This window comes from Cervus elaphus, chromosome 28, assembly GCF_910594005.1.
Source record: "Cervus elaphus chromosome 28, mCerEla1.1, whole genome shotgun sequence".
In the NCBI taxonomy this organism is placed as follows: domain Eukaryota; kingdom Metazoa; phylum Chordata; class Mammalia; order Artiodactyla; family Cervidae; genus Cervus; species Cervus elaphus.
Genome location: NC_057842.1, coordinates 26,867,659 through 26,886,165, shown reverse-complemented (window position 1 = coordinate 26,886,165; position 18,507 = coordinate 26,867,659). Strand labels below are relative to the sequence as shown.

The 18,507-nt window shown below is 40.1% G+C and overlaps 1 protein-coding gene across 8 annotated transcripts in view; it reads right to left on the bottom strand.

The window, feature by feature from the left end:
- ECHDC1 (ethylmalonyl-CoA decarboxylase 1) overlaps positions 1 to 18,004 on the bottom strand; it is a 59,233-nt gene extending 41,229 nt beyond the window's left edge. Inside the window, exons 1-4 of one of the 8 annotated variants that reach the window (XM_043889780.1) lie at positions 12,910 to 12,963; positions 8,306 to 8,353; positions 2,201 to 2,238; positions 1,544 to 1,765 (exon numbers count right to left, since the gene is read on the bottom strand). In XM_043889780.1, coding sequence (XP_043745715.1) covers positions 1,544 to 1,763 — 220 coding nt within the window. In that variant the 5' untranslated portion in view covers positions 1,764 to 1,765; positions 2,201 to 2,238; positions 8,306 to 8,353; positions 12,910 to 12,963. Of the gene's footprint in view, positions 1 to 1,543; positions 1,766 to 2,200; positions 2,239 to 8,305; positions 8,354 to 12,909; positions 13,045 to 17,703 lie in introns of those variants that run through there. The other 7 variants (XM_043889778.1, XM_043889781.1, XM_043889779.1 and 4 more) reach the window with 7 other exon arrangements.
- Positions 18,005 to 18,507: the final 503 nt, after the last annotated feature.

The following is an 18,507-nucleotide window of genomic DNA, read 5'->3' as shown; positions in this document are numbered from 1 at the left end:
ATTTCCCATGAAGTGATGGGACCAGATGCCATGATCTTAGTTTTCTGAATGTTAAGCTTTAAGCCAACTTTTTCACTCTCCTCTTTCACTTTCATCAAGAAGCTTTTTAGTTCCTCTTCACTTTCTGCCATAAGGGTGGTGTCATCTGCATATCTGAGGTTATTGATATTTCTCACGGCAATCTTGATTCCAGCTTGTGCTTCTTCCAGCCCAGCATTTCTCATGATGTACTCCGCATATAAGTTAAATAAGCAGGGTGACAATATGCAGCTTTGACATACTCCTTTTCCTATTTGGAACCAGTCTGTTGTCCCATGTCCCGCTCTAACTGTTGCTTCCTGACCTGCATACAGGTTTCTCAAGAGGCAGGTCAGGTGGTCTGGTATTCCCATCTCCTTCAGAATTTTCCATAGTTTATTGTGATCCACACAGTCGAAGGCTTTGACGTAGTCAATAAAGCAGAAATAGATGTTTTTCTGGAACCCTCTTGCTTTTTTGATGATCGAGCAGATGTTGGCAATTTGATCTGTGGTTCCTCTGCCTTTTCTAAAAGCAGCTTGAACATCTGGAAGTTCACAGTTCACGTATTATAATTAGAGAAATGCAAATCAAAACAGCGAGGTATCACCTCACACTGGTCCGAATGGGCCATCATGAAAAAACTACAAAAAATAAAGTTAGAGAGGGTATGGAGAAAAGGAAACCCTCTAGCACTGTTGGTGGGAATGTAAACTGGTACAGCCACTATGGAGCACAGTATGGAGATTCCTTAAAAAACTAGGAATAAAACTACATATGACCCAGCAATCGTACTACTGGGCATATACCCTGAGAAAACCAAAACTGAAAGAGACACATGTACCCCAATATCCACTGCAGCACTATTTACAATAGCTAGGATAGGGAAGCAACCTAGAAGCCCATCAATAGATGAATGGATAAAGAAGATGTGGTACATATATACAATGAAATATTACTGTCATAAAAAGGAATGCATTTGAGTCAGTTCTAATGAGATGGATGAACCTAGAGCCTAATATACAGAGTGAAGTCAGAAGGAGAAAAACAAGTATCATATATTAATACATATATAGAGAACAGACTTGTGGACACAGTAGGGGAAGGAGAAGCTGGGAGAAATTTAGAGAGTAGCATGGAATCATATACATTACCATACGTAAAACAGATAGCCAGTGGGAATTTTCTGTTTGATGCAGGGAGCTCAAACTAGTGTTGTGTGGCAACAGAGAGGGGATCAGGTGGGAGGTGAGAGGGGGGTTCAGGAGGAAGGAGAAATACGTATAACTATGACTGATTGATGTATGGCGGAAACCAACACAATATTATAACATAGTTATCCTCCAATTAAAAATAAATAAATTTTAAAAATATTCCTGGTTCATGTGACAACTTTTTGTTTTTTCATGTTCTACAAAGAGTACCATGACTTTCAAGAATTCTGTCTACAGAGTTTAAGGATAAAGATCACAGGATAGCAGGTTAGATTTGGCATCATTCTTTAACATAAGAAAGATCTCTATACCTGAGAAGGCATTCATTTTACTTGGATTGTTCAGCGTAAGAATGCCAATGCCATTGTTTTCCTTCTGAAGGTCAACAGATCCACCAGGAAACTGTTCAAGTTTTTTTTTCACTTCTTCTTCATGGAAGCCATGAGAAGTATTATAAAGTGACAATCCTATCTGATGCAGCAATTTTGTCTTTACAGGGTTAGGCGATGTCTTCAAAAGACTTCTTGCCATTTCTGGAAAAAAGAGAGAAGTATGCAGTAGTCTAGCTAAACAGACACTTTTCTAATATAATACATTAACAGGCTTTAGCGAGATACCTTTCTGTTTACTGGAAGGACTTCCCTACTTCTCAAAGCACTCTAAGTACAAGATTGCTTCCCTTCTCCCAGCTTCTCAAACCAAAAAATTCACAAAGTACATTATTTCAGTACATCAGTGGGAGATGATGACATAGTTACAGGGCATTTACTGAAATCCAACACACTAGGAGGGTTTAGAAAACTGTTGCTATTCTGTAGTTAGCACCATCTCCTGCCTTCAGGGAGTCTTCTTCCATGATGGCAGTTCTTCTAACTCTAAATCTAAGAAAAAATTCAGTCCAAAAGTCCCTTTGGGAACAACCTCTAGGCAGAAATGCAACAGAGCAGTATTCTTGGTATTAACCTTACCTTCTGTAATGCTTTCACAGAAAAAGCTGGAAGGAGTCCTGAGGAAAATGGGGAAAGAAATAGGAACACATGTGTAAGGTTTCTGCATCCCCCAAAGTTCTGTCAACTCTTCTCATTTTATATATCTTTTTGTAAGTATTTTTGTTGACATAAAAAATACACTCAGAAATGATACAAATTATAAGTTACACTTAATAAATTTTCACAAGGCAAATACATTCAAGTAAATAGCACTCAGATCAAGAAACAGAACATGAACCTTACAAGGTCCACCATTCATGGTGCCACATTTTGGTCACGACTCCAAATAAGGATAACAACTATCTTGACTCCTAACACTCAAGATTAGTTGGCCTGCTATTGAACTTTATATAAATTAAAAAATATGGTATATATTCTTTTGTCTGGTTTCAACTATGATTGTGACACCTATTACTGTTATTATGTGTAATGAGATTCTAAATAGTCCATTCTTTTCATTGTTGCATTTCATTATGTGAATATACCACTATTCATCAATTCCAATGTAATTGACATTAAGGTTGTTTCTGGGTTTTGGCATTCTGGGCATTTGGCATACACCTGCTGTGAACATTTTAGTATCTGTCTTTTGGGTCAACACATATGCACTTCTCTTGGCTATATCTAAAAATAGAAGTACTGGATTAGGCAGCAGCTGGCTAAAACTGATTGTTAAACATTGAAGAATTTTGCAAGTTGTTTTTTTTTAAACCACTGATAGCTTGAAATTGTAAGAAATAAAAAAACTTAAAATAGTCCATTTTCAAGGGTGCTGGCTTTGGGTGGAAAAATTACTATCAGCCAAAGTTGCCCAACAGCTTACTGATGTAGTAACCATAAGGGTTATAAAACTGGAAAGTCCAGGCAAACAAAGGGAGGGTGGAATGTCTAGGATTTTCGTGGAGGCTCATTCTACTGGTGAATTCAAAACAGAAAAACAGGAATAGGTGCACAGAAAAGGAAGAAACAAGATGTTGGGGAGGGGCCAGCCCATAAACAGAGAGGGAACAAACCTAGGAAACGTCAGGGAAGACTGTTCACCCCACAGTTCTCAGCCAAGAAGGAACTGGGGGAAGGATTTGCATGCTAGGGGATAAAATTGCTTGTTTTAATGACACTGGGAATGCCTGCCCACCAGACACCAGATCTTGCAAGACCGTCATTAAAGCCTCTCTTCTAGCTGCACCTAGTGTCTCCAAGTCCATTCTTTCAGTCTGGGCCAGTGGGCTTTACTTCCCACAGAAATTACTCGTGGTGAACATATTAGCAAACTCTACATATCAATCTCTCTCTCTTTCTCAAACTCACACACATCACACACACATTGCCATTTTCCATTTTCCAAGGACTGGTCATAATGATCACATCTGTTCATTTTTTCCACTTTAAGAGATACTGGCTACTAAGAGTTTTCATATCCACAGAGAGTGAACACTCCAGTTGCTCCATGATCTTATTAATCACTTGCTAATGTCTTTTTATTTTCTTTCTTTCCATTTTAGGCATTCTAGATAGTGGTACAGTCATTGTGGTATCACTTTGCATTTCTATGACATCTAATGAAGTGAAGTTCCATTTTCATATGCTAATCTGTTATTTGCATATCATCTTTTGTAAAGTGCCTCTTCCAAGTTTTTTTACCCATTTTTTCTATTTATTTATCTTTTTTTTCCAGCACAAGCTGGAATCAAGATTGCTGGGAGAAATATTAATATCGTCAGATATGCAGATGACACCACCCTTAGGGCAGAAAGTGAAGAAGAACTAAAGAGCCTCTTGATGAAAGTGAAAAAGGAGAGTGAGAAAGTTGGCTTAAAGCTTAACATTCAGAAAACTAAGATCATGGCATCTGGTCCCATCACTTCATGGGAAATAGATGGGGAAACAGTGAGAGACTTTATTTTGGGGGCTCCAGAATCACTACAGATGGTGATTGCAGCCATGAAATTAAAAGACGCTTACTCCTTGTAAGGAAAGTTATTACCAACCTAGACAGCATTTAAAAAGCAGAGACATTATTTTGTCAACAAAGGTCCGTCTAGTCAAGGCTATGGTTTTTCCAGTAGTCATGTATGGATGTGAGAGTTAGACTAGAAAGAAAGCTGAGTGCCAAAGAATTGATGCTTTTGAACTGTGGTGTTGGAGAAGACTCTTGAGAGTCCCTTGGACTGCAAGGAGATCCAACCAGTCCATCCTAAAGGAGATCAGTCCTGGATGTTCATTAGAAAGACTAATGTTGAAGCTGAAACTCCAATACTTTGGCCACCTGATGCAAAGAACTGACTCATTTGAAAAGACCCTGATGTTGGGAAAGACTGAGGACAGGAGGAGAAGGGACAACAGAGGATGAGATGGTTGGATGGCATCACCGACTCGATGGACATGAGTTTGGGTAGGCTCCGGGAGTTGGTGTTGGACAGGGAAGCCTGGCATGCTGCAGCTCATGGGGTCGCAGAGAGTTGGACACGACTGAGTGACTGCACTGAACTGAACTGAACCTTTTACTACTAACTTGTAGAAATTCTTTTATTCATTTGCCTATAGCTTTTATTAAAACTCTTAAGACAATAAATCCTGCATTTCCATCCCCACTGGAAATGTTATGCCTGTGTACTCCTAAATCAAACAAAAATCAACTTCCTTGTTCCTTACCTCTAGATGTACCACAGGCTTCTCAAAATCAGTTTAAACCTGAACTCACACTACTAAAACCTGTAACTACTTTATTCCTTCCCTTAACTATATGTAGTATCAACAACACAGAAAGCCAGAGTAGAAAACCCAATCTCCTCCCCCTCCTTCATTTCTCATGTGCAATCTATCTTTTTTATTTTTCCAATCCTTTATTTCCCCTACAACAAAGTTCAAACCTATGTCTCTGGATGAATACAATGGCCACCATTAGTTTCACATTACTCCTTAAAATCAGAGCTATCTTTCTACTGTATGCTCTTAAAAGCACAAATCTACAAATACATTTTCAAAGAAACTGAAAAGATTTAAAATAGGGTGACTTCTCAGGACTTGAGCATGAACCTAAAAAATGAAGAAGAAATAAAGTGATAAAGGTTGATAAACTTAAGTCTATGGGAAATGAAAGGTGAAGTTCAAAAATATACTAATTAAAATATGAAATAGCTATGAAAAAATAAAGGATTTTAAAGGCTTTCTAAATTATTGACTAAATGTAAATATCAAGTTTTCTCAAGATTCTCTTAGCTAGCAGAGGAAATCTACACTAAAAATTTCAGGAGCTGTTGAGAAATGACAAGCAATGGGGCTAGAAACAAATTAAGTGAGCAAACAAAGCTTATATTCTAATGCCTATATGTTATATATACATCATATATATTAGGGGAACCACTGCCCAAAACCACCTACCCTGGCCAGGGTTGACAGTAACCACTTGCATGAGTTATCTTACAACAGGAGACCTTGGTAGGGAACACGGAAGCTACCACCAACTGGAAGAACTCGGGAAAAGTCAAAAGTAGTGAGACACCAATTCATATGTCCTGCCAACCTCCCAGCATCCTTCTCGCTGGAATCCATCTTGGCTGAACAATGCACAGGCCACCAGGAAGGAACCTGAGTCAGAATGATTAGCCAGAGACAACCCAGAAACTACCTCCATTACCATAAAACCCAACACTACAAGCCACATGGCAGAGCAGTTCTGGGTTCCCTTACCCTGCTGCTCTTCACCTGGGGGCCACTTCCCAGTGAAGTCTCTTGCTTTGTCAACACATTTATCTTCTGGAACAATTCACTTCTAAGTGTTAGACACGCAGCGCCTACTCTTGGACCCTGTAAGGCATCTCCCTTCCTGCAGACCCTTTCCTGCAACATACATAAGCTCACAACTCCAGCCACGTGCATAAAAAATCCATCTCGACCCCAAACACTGTTCTTTCTCTTTCATCTCCCCTTTCACTATCCCCAGATTCAAGCTCAGTGATCAATGTTTGTGGGAAAAGTAAAGAAACAGATGAAAATACTGTACATCATTTCAAAATGAGTTTGGAAGCCTTTTTGCTTTTTTGAAGATAAAATCTGAGAAACATACACAACTACTAGATTAGCAATTAAGATAAATCTTTAAAAACAGGACAGGATTCTTTATTGGATTATTTAAAGTAGACAATAGTTTCATTCTAAGAATAAAAAATGGGTTGAAGAATTCTGTGCATAAGAGCCATTAAGTAAATTACACACTACATGTAGGTTTTTATAGTCAAGAAATTCATAGGACTGGGATCCTAGTATATAAACACATGTGCATATGATAAGATATATTTGGTAAGACATAATTGATAACAGTTCAATGGAAATTAACTGAGTTCTTATTAGTCATCTCCCCTTTATTAACTAGCTATTTCAGGAGGAAAAAAAAATTTTACCCTCAACAAATTTTCAGTTTTATCAAAGAAACGAAGTATGTACACATTAAGCAAAAATAACTCAATTCTCTAATTGAAAACAGAACAAAATTCTTCCTTTTATTAAGCTTTATTCAGTTCAGTTCAGTCGCTCAGTCGTGTCCGACTCTGCAACCCCATGAATCGCAGCACGCCAGGCCTCCCTGTCCATCACAAACTCCTGGAGTTTACTCAAACCCATGTCCATCGAGTCAGTGATGCCATCCAGCCATCTCATCCTCTGTCATCCCCTTCTCCTCCTGCCCCCAATCCCTCCCAGCATCAGGGTCTTTTCCAAAGAGCCAACTCTTCACATGAGGTGGCCAAAGTGCTGGAGTTTCAGCTTCAGCATCAGTCCTTCCAATGAACACCCAGGACTGATCTCCTTTAGGATGGACTGGTTGGATCTCCTTGCAGTCCAAGGGACTCTCAGGAGTCTTCTCCAATACCACAGTTCAAAAGCATCAATTTTTCGGCGCTCAGCCTTCTTCACAGTCCAACTCTCACATCCATACATGACCACTGGAAAAACCATAGCCTTGACTAGACGGACCTTTATAGGCAAAGTAATATCTCTGCTTTTTAATATGCTATCTAGGTTGGTCATAACTTTCCTTTCAAGGAGTGAAAGTGAAGTTGCTCAGTCGTGTCTGACTCTTTGCGACCCTGTGGACTATGGCCCACCAGGCTCCTCCTGGCTCACCAGGCTCCTCCATCCATGGGATTTCCCAGGCAAGAATACTGGAGTGGGTTGCCATTTCCTTCTCCAGGGGATCTTCCCGACCCAGAGATCGAACCCAGGTCTCCCGCATTGTAAGCGTCTTTTAATTTCATGGCTACAATCACCATCTGTAGTGATTTTGGAGCCCCCAAAATAAAGTCTGTCACTGTTTCCACTGTTTCCCCATCTATTTGCCATGAAGTGATGGGATCAGATGCCATGATCTTAATTTTCTGAATGTTGAGCTTTAAGCCAACTTTTTCACTCTCCTCTTTCACTTTCATCAAGAGACTCTTTAGTTCTTCACTTTCTGCCCTAAGGGTGGTGTCATCTGCATATCTGAGGATATTGATATTTCTCCCAGCAATCTTGATTCCAGCTTGTACTTCTTCCAGCCCAGCGTTCCTCAAGATGTACTCTGCATGTAAGTTAAATAAGCAGGGTGACAATATACAGCCTTGACGTACTCCTAAGCTTTATTAGAGACTTGATTTTTTTTCCTCTCTTCACCAGTAAACTTTTATCATGAAGTCTAAGAATTTTCTGTAGGCAGAAAGGGACCTGAAGATACTAAATCAATGCACAGGATTATGATATTTTATTTCCCTTCATTCTTTCCAAGTTTTCACATTTTAAGCAGTAGTAGAACAAAAATTAAGCAACATCCTAATTTGCTGGGGAGTAACGAAAAAGTAAACTCAGATTAGCTTTTCTCTACAATGTCTTGTAGATACCAAATACTGTAGAGACCAAAATATTGGCAGAGGTGGCTACCTTTAAGAAACTCTCATCTTACATACTTTCAGAGTATCAGTTCTTCACCTATCTATTTTAGCACTAACCAATTAGAACGAAAATGATACAGCCCCACTCCCCTTCCAAAACAAATCTAGGAAAACAGGAAACAAGACCCACACTTCCATTTCACAAGTAATGAAAGCTTACCTATGTGTGAAGCTTTCCTCTAGGGAGTCACCTACTTACTGTCAAATTCTGAAACAACAGGAGAGATCTCAAAGTTCTTACTCTTTTTCTCCAAATAAATACATATATTTTTATAGCAGAATATTAATTTATTAAAAAGCTTTAAAACTTGAGGCATCACTTCAAGTAATTAAATAGCTGCCCACAATCACAAATCTTTTGAAATATGTATCTGATGAAATAACAATATTTATGTTATGAGACCATGACATGATTATTCCTAAATTACTTCTATAAAAGACTACTGTCTTAAATTTGAAATCAGGTTTTATTACTGTGGCTAGAATTAAAATAAACGTAGACATGAAGAAACCTAACCTAAGATACTTTTGAAAAAGTTAGGTTTCAGAATGAGCGTGTTGTATTTCTTAACCTAGACAATGGATACACAGGTATTTATTTTTCTTGTTGCTGTTCTTTAAACTCTTCTTATGCTTTTTTAACTATGGGCAAGTATGCCACATTTCTCATTAAACTTTTTTCTTATTAAAGGATACCATTTCTTTTTTTTTTCTTCCCGACTCAAGACTCCAGTTCGCATCACCCGCTAAAGGATAACATTTCCAATTTGGAATGGAGAGGTATCTCTGCCTTTGCCAATAATCTCTCCCAATCTTCTAAAACACCAATTTCAAAACTAATTTTTCTAAGTATTCTGTTTTTTTGCATAGAAGATATTTAATAAAGAACACAAATATTGCTATATTGCTACAGGTGGCCACATAGGTATCTGGAGTCTCTGGCAATTCTGAAAACTAAGAAGTGTCCTCGTTAAAGGTAATAACATTTCTTAAAACTTGATGTATGACCAGAAACCAGGTAAGAAAGAATCAGAGACGCTCCTGCCTCCAGTAAATTATAATGACTCATAATCACGCTCCTGCCTCCAGTAAATTATAATGACTCATAATCACGCTCCTGCCTCCAGTAAATTAAAAAACTCCTATCAGCAGGGACCACGTCTTATTCAAGGTTTTAGCACACAGAGTTTTTACATTTAACATTTGTGGTACTAAATGATACCTAATGTGGTTATTACTGTATAGGGATTACTATAGTTCTTGTTATTGTTGTATGCTCAGTCGTGTCCAACTCTTTGTGACCCATGGACTGTTAGCCCTCCAGGCTCCTCTGTTCATGGAATTTTCCAAGCAAGAATACTGAAGTGGGTTGCCATTTCCTCCTCCAGGGAATCTTGCCCACCCAGGGACCAAACCTGCATCTCCTGCACTGGCAGGGGATTCTTCACCCCTAGAGCCACCTAGACCTAACCATCATTTCCCAAACTAAATAAAAGATCTCTATTTGCCAGACAGAAAAAGTTATTTCACTGTGGGGATTCTAGGAATTCCAAGTCCAGAATATGTAGCTCCAAGTGCTTAAGGGTATTATAGTCAGCCAGAGAAGAAGGTCTCCTTTTCACTGGCCCCTGGTCAGTTTGATGCAGAACCACCACTCCACTATCATTCCCAGCTTAGGAGTCCCTACCGCTCTTCACAAGAAGGACAAGAGCTGTGGGTCTGATTTTTTTTTTTCCCAGGTATACAAATCAGGTTTGCATACAACACAATCTCTACCAGATCATTAATAAAAATACTGACTTTTTTTAAGAAATGAGGTTAAGTTATAGATAATAAGACATTACCTACTTATAATGTCTGTGGTTAGTGGTTCACATTTTACAAGGATTTGGTTAGTAGTGTACTTCATACTTTAACTATATAACAGATTTCTCTCACAAGGGTTAGAGCGAGGCAGTTACATTCTCTGACTTTCTCAGAATCAGAGGCATTTTACCCAGGGAGTACTGAGGCTAAGACCTAGTAACTGTCAGTGGGAAACGTAAGTGGAGAACCCATGACTTCATCTACTTTCCCCTACTTTCCCTGGTCCTTCTTCCAAAGAACGAAACTATTGGTTTTGAGCCAAGATAAGTAATTCAGTCACAGCACTACAGCTCTCTGTAGAAGGCAACAACGTGAAACTATTTCCACTGGTACTGCTGCCACTTTGGATTTTCTTTGTTCTGATTTCCCTTCTTTCCTCCTTTTCATCTCTACTGCCTTCTCTCTCACGCTCCCCTGCCTCTCAGCTTATGTGGGACATGGAACGAGGGGCTGCCTTTATCTTGGGAAAGCGTTTGAAGAAGATTAAAGCTGTAGGGCTCAGGGTTCCTTAGGCCTGCTTCTAGTCTAGGAAAAATAAGCTCTCAAGGTCACTGGCCAGATCAGTTCACAAAACTGAGAGGCCTACACAGAGAGAGCCAAACACAACATGACCAAGCTGGCTTTTGCCTACAATGTGCTCTCTGCATGTTTTGCCCCTAGTGGTAAGTCATGTATAGAAGAGACCATTAAACGGAAAATTCATTTCAGGGTGAGGTCTTTTTCATGTTGACTGTGACTTTAATGTAAGAGAACTATGCCAAAGAAACTTGATGAGAACTTAGATGGCTATTTAAAAAAAGAAAAAAGGTGCCTATGTTTTCCATAGTATTCTGTTTAGGGAAAATAAAGAGTTAAACTAGAAAATAAGAAGGAATAAGACTTGTAAAATCATTAGCATTTTTAATTATTATAAAGAGATTATAGAATCAATAAACAACATATCTTTTCTCATTGTAAGGAGTATGTCTGTTTTGTCTTCACAAACAGACCCCACCACCACCTCCAATGAGGCTTCCCAGGTGGCGCCAGTGGTAAAGGAATTCACCTGCCAATGCAGGAGATTAAGAGACGCAGGGTCGGAAGATCCCCTGGAGAAGGAAATGGCAACCCACTCCAGTATTCTTGTCTGGAGAATCCCATGGACAGAGGAGCCTGCTGGGATACAGCCCATAGTGTTGTAAAGAGTCAGACACAACTAAAGTGACTTAGCATGGCACCTCGCTCCAATATCCAAAACAAGGGCAATCAGTATAGACATCATCAGATCTGTACCTCTTTACACTTAAATCAGTACCAAATTTAAACATTATGTCACTAATATTTTTGCCTCATTGGACATGATTTTTCCATGGAATCCTCATAATAAAAACCTCATGGATGCTTTTCTCTATTGATTCCATTTTTTTTTTTTTTTTTTTTGCCTCCCAAACTCCTGTCCTCCTTCCACTAACTCTCCCTTCTTTCCTCTCCTCATAGCCCCTTGTCTGTGGCAGAGAGTAGTACCTGAGAAACTCAAGGACATTGCTAAGCCTCTCAAGTTTGCTAACCCCAAGATTAGGGGTCCAATCCTTGACACTGGATAAGAGCCTATTATGAATACTTTCTGGAGAATGGCAAAGCAACCCACTTCAGTATCTTGCCTGGAGAATCCCCATGGACAAAGGAGTCTGACAGGCTACAGTCCTTGGGGTTGCAGAGAATTGGACACGACTGAACAACTTACCACTTATTACATGGATCAGTTCAGTTCAGTCACTCAGTCATGTCTGACTCTTCACAACCCCATGGACTGTAGCCTGTCAGGGTTGCTAACTCGTCTGGCTGTTGCTTTACTGCCCTACCACAGCAGATTCAGCCCAGCTGAACAAGCTTACAATCACGCCATCGGAAAGTGGAAAGAGAAGAGAGCAGAGATCAAAGGTTTCACTCTCTCCATGTTTTCTAACTTTTTCAAAGGCAAACAAGCTCCCCTCCCCACACAGAGACTAAGCTCTCAGTTCTCTTAAAAGCTGTAACCTGATTCATCAGGTGCTGGAAATATCCAGAAAGTAAACACAAACACATACTGAGCAAGAAAACAATAAGCATAAGGCAGGGAGTAAACAACAAAAAATCAGAACTATTCCACTTCAGACTGTCAGCATATGACCGGTTTTCGGCATCTGAATTTGGTTTTAGGCTCTCATTAATTAACACTTCACTTCTCTGGTGGCTCAGACGGTAAAGCGTCTGCCTACAATGCAGGAGACCCAGGTTCGACCCCTGGGTCAGGAAGATCCTCTGGAGAAGGAAATGGCAACCCGCTCCAGTACTCTTCCTGAAAAATCCCATGGACGGAGAAGCGTGGTAGGCTATAGTCCATGGGGTCACAAAGAGTCAGACACGACTGAACGACTTCACTTTCTTTCTTTCTTAATTAACCTACCTTTCAAGTTTCACTACTTGAGCTGAACACTACTATGTATGTAGTGAGTATGCCACACATACCTTTTTTCCTCCCGGCCAAAATGAACTTCTTCCAGTTTTTCATATCCTTCAGGTGTTCTATTCATTCCAACCCTCTGAGTATGTGATTCCCCATTACACTTTTTTCTTCCTCAAAGCAACTCCAAATCAACTCCTCTAATACTCTCAACTACACAAAATACTCTGTCTGCTCTCACAATGCTTAGATCCTTCCTTAACCCTCACTCACACTTTGCTGTAACTACTTTAACCAAATCTTCCCACTAGATTTAGCTGCAAGAGGACATTTGCAATGTTTGGTACAGTACTTGACAAATATTTGCCAATAACAATTTGGTACACAAGGCTTGAGAATCCACAACACGAGACAAGGCAAAAGAATCTGTCCACAAGTCAACTCTACCTACCCTGTTCATTAATCCCACCACTCACCTTTCTCTGCAAGCTGGTCTCTCTTCTTGGAATGCTGATCACTGCCAACTCACCAGCTACCTAAGATCTACTTATCTTTCAGGTCAGACCAATAAAATATCAAGAAAAGATCGGCTGTTTTATTACTATGCTCCTCCCTCCCCCAGCTGATTTCACAATTACATGTATGTGTGCAGCATTAAAAGAATTGTGGAGGCTCAAAAAGAATACTAGAATGAAAGAACATTTACCAAAAGCAAGCTATTCATTTTTGTTGTTGAAAAGCTGCCTGCACGAAATGAATGATGCAAATTTTACTTAAGCAAGATAATTAATATGGGCAGTGAGGACAATTATAGAGTTCCCAGAGAACGTTACCAACTGTTGAAATCAATTTCTAGGCACAAAATTAATTTATAAAAAGAGTTCCATTTAATTGGTCTAAAAATGTTACTTATATAAATTATCAGAAATATAAGAGCAATTCACACGAATGCTTTTGTGGTTCATGTGATAGTTTAAATTTGTTAGTCTAATTGAAATAGGCATGTCTTGAGTCATCAGCACTGAATATACTTTTATTTCACATGAGTTTACTAGTCAGATATTCACATTATCTCTGCTGCAAATCTGTCAGAAAAAAAAATTGCTTGAGATGATGGCTGACTTTGTCTAATGAATCATTAAGTTTTTGTGAGTAAAACTTAATAACATAATAAAAACTTAATAACAAAAAAAACTTAGTAACAATAAACATAAATATTGGGAACAAATAATTCAGATAGATGAAAATGGGATAAGAGTTTTTAGGTGCAACAGTTATATTTTACGATACATGTACTTAAAAATGGCATACTGAAATCTTTTGGGGTTACTTAAAATGTCAGAGTTTTGCTAAGATAAATTACATGATTGACTAGAATTGTTTTTATCATACACACTAATTTCTCAGCTACATGTGTCTTTTTTAAATGCTTCTGTTTCATCCTTTGTCTCTGCTTTTAATAGGCTGTCTAGACTAGTCATAGATTTTCTTCCAAGGAGCAATCATCTTTTAATTTCATGGCTGCAGTCACCATCTACAGTGACTTTGGAGCCCAAAAAAATAAAGTCTCTCACTGTTTCCATTGTTTCCCCATCTATTTGCCATGAAGTGATGGGACTGGATGCTATGATCTTAGTTTTTTGAATGTTGAGTTTTAAGCCAGCCTTTTCACTCTCCTCTTTCACTTTCATCAAGAGGCTCTTTAGTTCTTCCTCGCTTTCTGCCATAAGTGTGGTGTCATCTGCATAAATGACGTTACTGATATTCCTCCCAAAAATCTTGATTCTAGCTTGTGCTTCATCCAGCCCAGCATTTCTCATGATGTACTCTGCAAATAAGTTAAATAAGTAGGCTGACAATATACAGCCATGGTTTTAAAGATGTGGTCACAGAAATGACCAAATAGACTTGTTGATTACATTAAATTGAACCTTCATCTTTAATTAGTACTATTTTTAAGTCTTTTGTCATTTATAGACAGTTATTGTTTATACTCTGAGGCTTCGGCAAATGTGTTTATCTTCAAAGAAATTCATGTAAAAGATCCTGACAAATATTCTAGGATGAAATTGTTAGATAATTTTAAAATACTGCACAGAACTGGATGTAAAGGACCCTTTTTCCCCCTCTCCTTTAAGAAAATGTATCTTTACAACAAGGGTTAAAACATTTATTTTTTTTTTCCTCCCTTTCTGATCCCTCCAGAATTTAAAAACCCAAGTATTTTTTTTTTCATGACAATATGTATATTTGCATAAATTCACTGGGAATCTGTTCTCGTCATAACAAGACACCACTGGAAATACTGGCTATATTACCATGGCTTTGGCTGTATTATATTCAAGAAAGGTGTACATAGACTCAGATATGACCAGGCAGCTTTATGGACCTACTCAAGAAAAACAAATAAATAAATTGGCCGGGTACCTTGTTTACAAGGTTCAAGCAAAACAATTTTGAAAAAGAACTTACATGATCAGTCACTATTCTCATTTCATTTATGTAAATAATCAAACCAAGTTCAATACCAACAAGTTAGTTTTACTATGATTTTCTATAATAAAAGGATAATCATGGAGAAAGAAATCATGTTTTCACTTACACAGATATTAAATTCCAGTCCTACCAGTGATCTTCAAGGTTTTGTTACATACCTATATGCTGGACTGGATCCCAAATTCTTCTGCTGTTGTTGTTCAGCCATGTCTGACTCTTTGCGACCCCATGTACTGCAGCACACCAGGCTTTTCTGTCCTTCACTATCTCCCAGAGTTTGCTTAAACTCATGTCCATTGAGTCGGTGATGGAACCCAACCATCTCAACTTCTGTTGCCCCATTCTCATCCTGTCCTCAGTCTTTCCTAGAATCAGGGTCTTTTCCAATGAGCCAGCTCTTGGGATCAGGTGGCCAAAGTAACTCTTTGGTCAAATATTTTTACTATCTTTAAATGTCTGGCTACTCCTCTTCAAACTAATGGTTTCAATTTTCTTCCACTTTTCTGGTTTGAAATCAGTAAGAAAAAAGACTGCTCTTGAATTTCCTTGGAACGGTCTATAGCAGGTCCTCCTCACAACCTGGCAGGTAACCAAACTTCAGGGACTTGAAACTTGAGTACACATCTCACAGCTAAAGAAGACTTCACCTGACACATGGTCCTATAAAAACACTGGAAACATCCAAATCAAACTGACTAGAAAGAGAAGCAGCTAATAACTGAGGCAGACAGCTTTCCAAAGATGACCTGACCAGACTTGTACACCCTTTTGGTCACTGTTGCTTTTCTCTTTCTCTCTTTCACGGAAAGACAATACCCTTATTGGTACTTCTCAAATTATTGCAAAAGGGGACAACCTCTTCTTTTGATTATGGTCTTTCAGAATCCCCATGACAAATTAATCTTTTCACTTGCTTTTTTTTTTCTTTTTTTTAAAGAGTTAGAAGGTTCAGAATTCACTTAAGCTTTTCCTTGTCTGGACTATTAACTATTTCTGGATTCTTATCTAGAGTCATGGTTTCTGAATTTGCAACCTTATAGCCTGTATTACTGGGTAATACATTTGGTTCTGAACAGTTCTTTCGAAATAACAATACTATTTTAATGGCCTTCCCAGGTGGTGTTAGTAGTAAAGAACCTGCCAGTGAAGGAGATGTAAGAGATGTGGGTTAGATCCCTGGGTCGGGAAGACCCCCTGGGAGTAGGGCATGGCAACCCACTCCAGTGTTCTTGTCAGGAGAATCCTACAGACAGAAGAACCTGCCAGGCTACAGTCGATAGGGTCGCAAAGAGTCAAAGACAACTCAAATGAATTAGTATGCATGCATGGTCACCCTGAGTGGGAACTTCCAGGAAGCATACCTGACACCAGATTTGCCTCAGTGGGATGAGCCTTTTTTCCCTTGGGTTCAAGTAAATGTCAGAGAAAACATGATTAGAGAAGCAGAAACTCAACTGCATAGAAGAATCAGAGAGAAAGACCACTTGCAACAGGGTCACCTGACACTCCCCCTTCTCCAACATGATTTCTTTTATTGGCTACTCTCAGGCTTACGGTCCTAGTTTAGAACTACATCATACAATTTGGTTCTAAACTTTTATTTATAATTCTGCTTTGTGTAACTATTTTACGTTCTGTATTTTGCTGCCTGTCAAATCTTTGTAAAACCAGTTTGTCCAACAAGGTGATGGTTGCTCCACATTTCAAAATGATCAGAACGCTCTCTAACGCTTAAGATCTTAAGATTAGACCGCAATTTCTCCCTTCTACTCCTCCTTAGGTTTCCTCAGTAGGTTTCCAATCGGTGCACTTTCCTCTCCCAGGTGGGGTGCAAAGTGGACCAAGAAGTCTTTCTTGGCACCAAGGGACAAGGGCCACTGAAACTGGAAAACCTGACTCTTCATCAGCGATGCTTTCAGAGAAAAGTACAAAACGTCAAACTGAATAAAGAAAACATCATTTTAAATAGTTGGAAGGACACACTACCAAAGGAGGCATCAATTCTCCTTGTTAATTACATGCTCCACCAAGAGAGCATCATTTACAGACCCACTAGAAGGGGACATTTCCTGTGTACCTAGCTACTTAGCCTATGAGAAACCATCACCACCTGAATTCTCACCTCAACCCAGAACTTTCTTCAAAGCAACTCCTGCCAACTTCCTCCTCCTTCTCTTTAACATAATGGGCGTCTTCTTTGTTGAACTTATCTATGACTTTTTCTACAGTTCGCTTGTCCCAACTCCAAATCCTTGGCTACTCCCAATTTAGTCCAATTTGCTGGTAAAAGAACTGGCTGTTTTATTTTTTATCGTGAAAGCTTCATGCCTTCCACTTTATTTTGCATTTCTCCAAAAGGAGGCTGCCCACTTCATGGAAGTGTGAACTTAAATGTATCACCTAAATTATCTTCTTCCGTCTTTATTATTTTTTTTCTTAACACTACTGAGAAAGATTGAGGACAAGAGGAGAAGGCGGCGACAGAGGATGACATGGTTAGATAGCATCACAAACTCAAACGGACATGAAATTGTGCAAACGCAAGGAGATACTAAAGGACCGGAAAGCCCGGTGTGCTGCAGTTTCACAGGGTCCCAGAGAGTCCGACACGACTTAGCCACTGAACAACAACAGCTGAGTACAGGAATTGGAAAGTGTTCAGCATTTAAATGAAATTTAAATAAATAAATTCAGCACTGAAATCACGCGTCTCTATCCTTTGGAAAATGTCGACATCAGCTATTTCTTCACCTTCACAGGAAAGTTACACTGACCTTTCCCCATCACCTTCGTTCACCTGAGAAAACGCTCTGCGTCGCTCTGCACGGCGTCCCTCTGCCCAGCACAGGGCAGTGGGCCTGCGGCCCGGCCTCACACGGACCGCGCCGCCGAAGCCCCGCGGGTCGCCGTCTGGAATTCCAGTGAAGAAGCGCTAAAGTCCATTACACAGCGACTGCTAGGGTTCGCCAAGACATGCTCCTTAAAGTGCAGCCCCGGCAGCCAGACCGCAGCCACACGGCCCTGAAGACCGCACTGGAGACGACATCCCCTTCCGCCCCTCCGCGCCCCTCTACCGCCCCGTCGCGCCCCTCTTCCGCCCCAACGTGCCCCTCTTCCGCTCCGCCCGGCTCCCCTTCCGCTTCCCCGCCCCGCCCCCGCCGCGCTGGCAGCCCTTCCTCTGGCCAGTGGCGAACCAGTTCGTGTCTTAACGTGTCTGCTTCTTGTCTGGGCGCCTGGCTTTTTCGCTCCTGGGAGGGCACCCCAGACCCAGGAGCCCGGCCCCCGACGCGGAGCGCCCCGCTCTCTGCCAGGTGCCCGCAGGTGCTCGTGTATTCGGAAAGCCGGTCCCTGGTCCCGAGCTTCGCTACGCAGGGCTGGGGCCTCGAAGCTCTGAAATCCTGCAGTCCTGCCTTTTTTCAGGCTTCCATGTAAACGTGGAGGAGAAGGAACACAGTTCAGAATTTCCAAAGGGGAGGGAAGAGAAGTTACCAAGGCTGTACCTTCTTAAACATCTCTTCTGCGTTCTTGAGCAGAAAGAGGTTTTTTTGTTGATTTGTTAAAGACTGAGCATACGTACC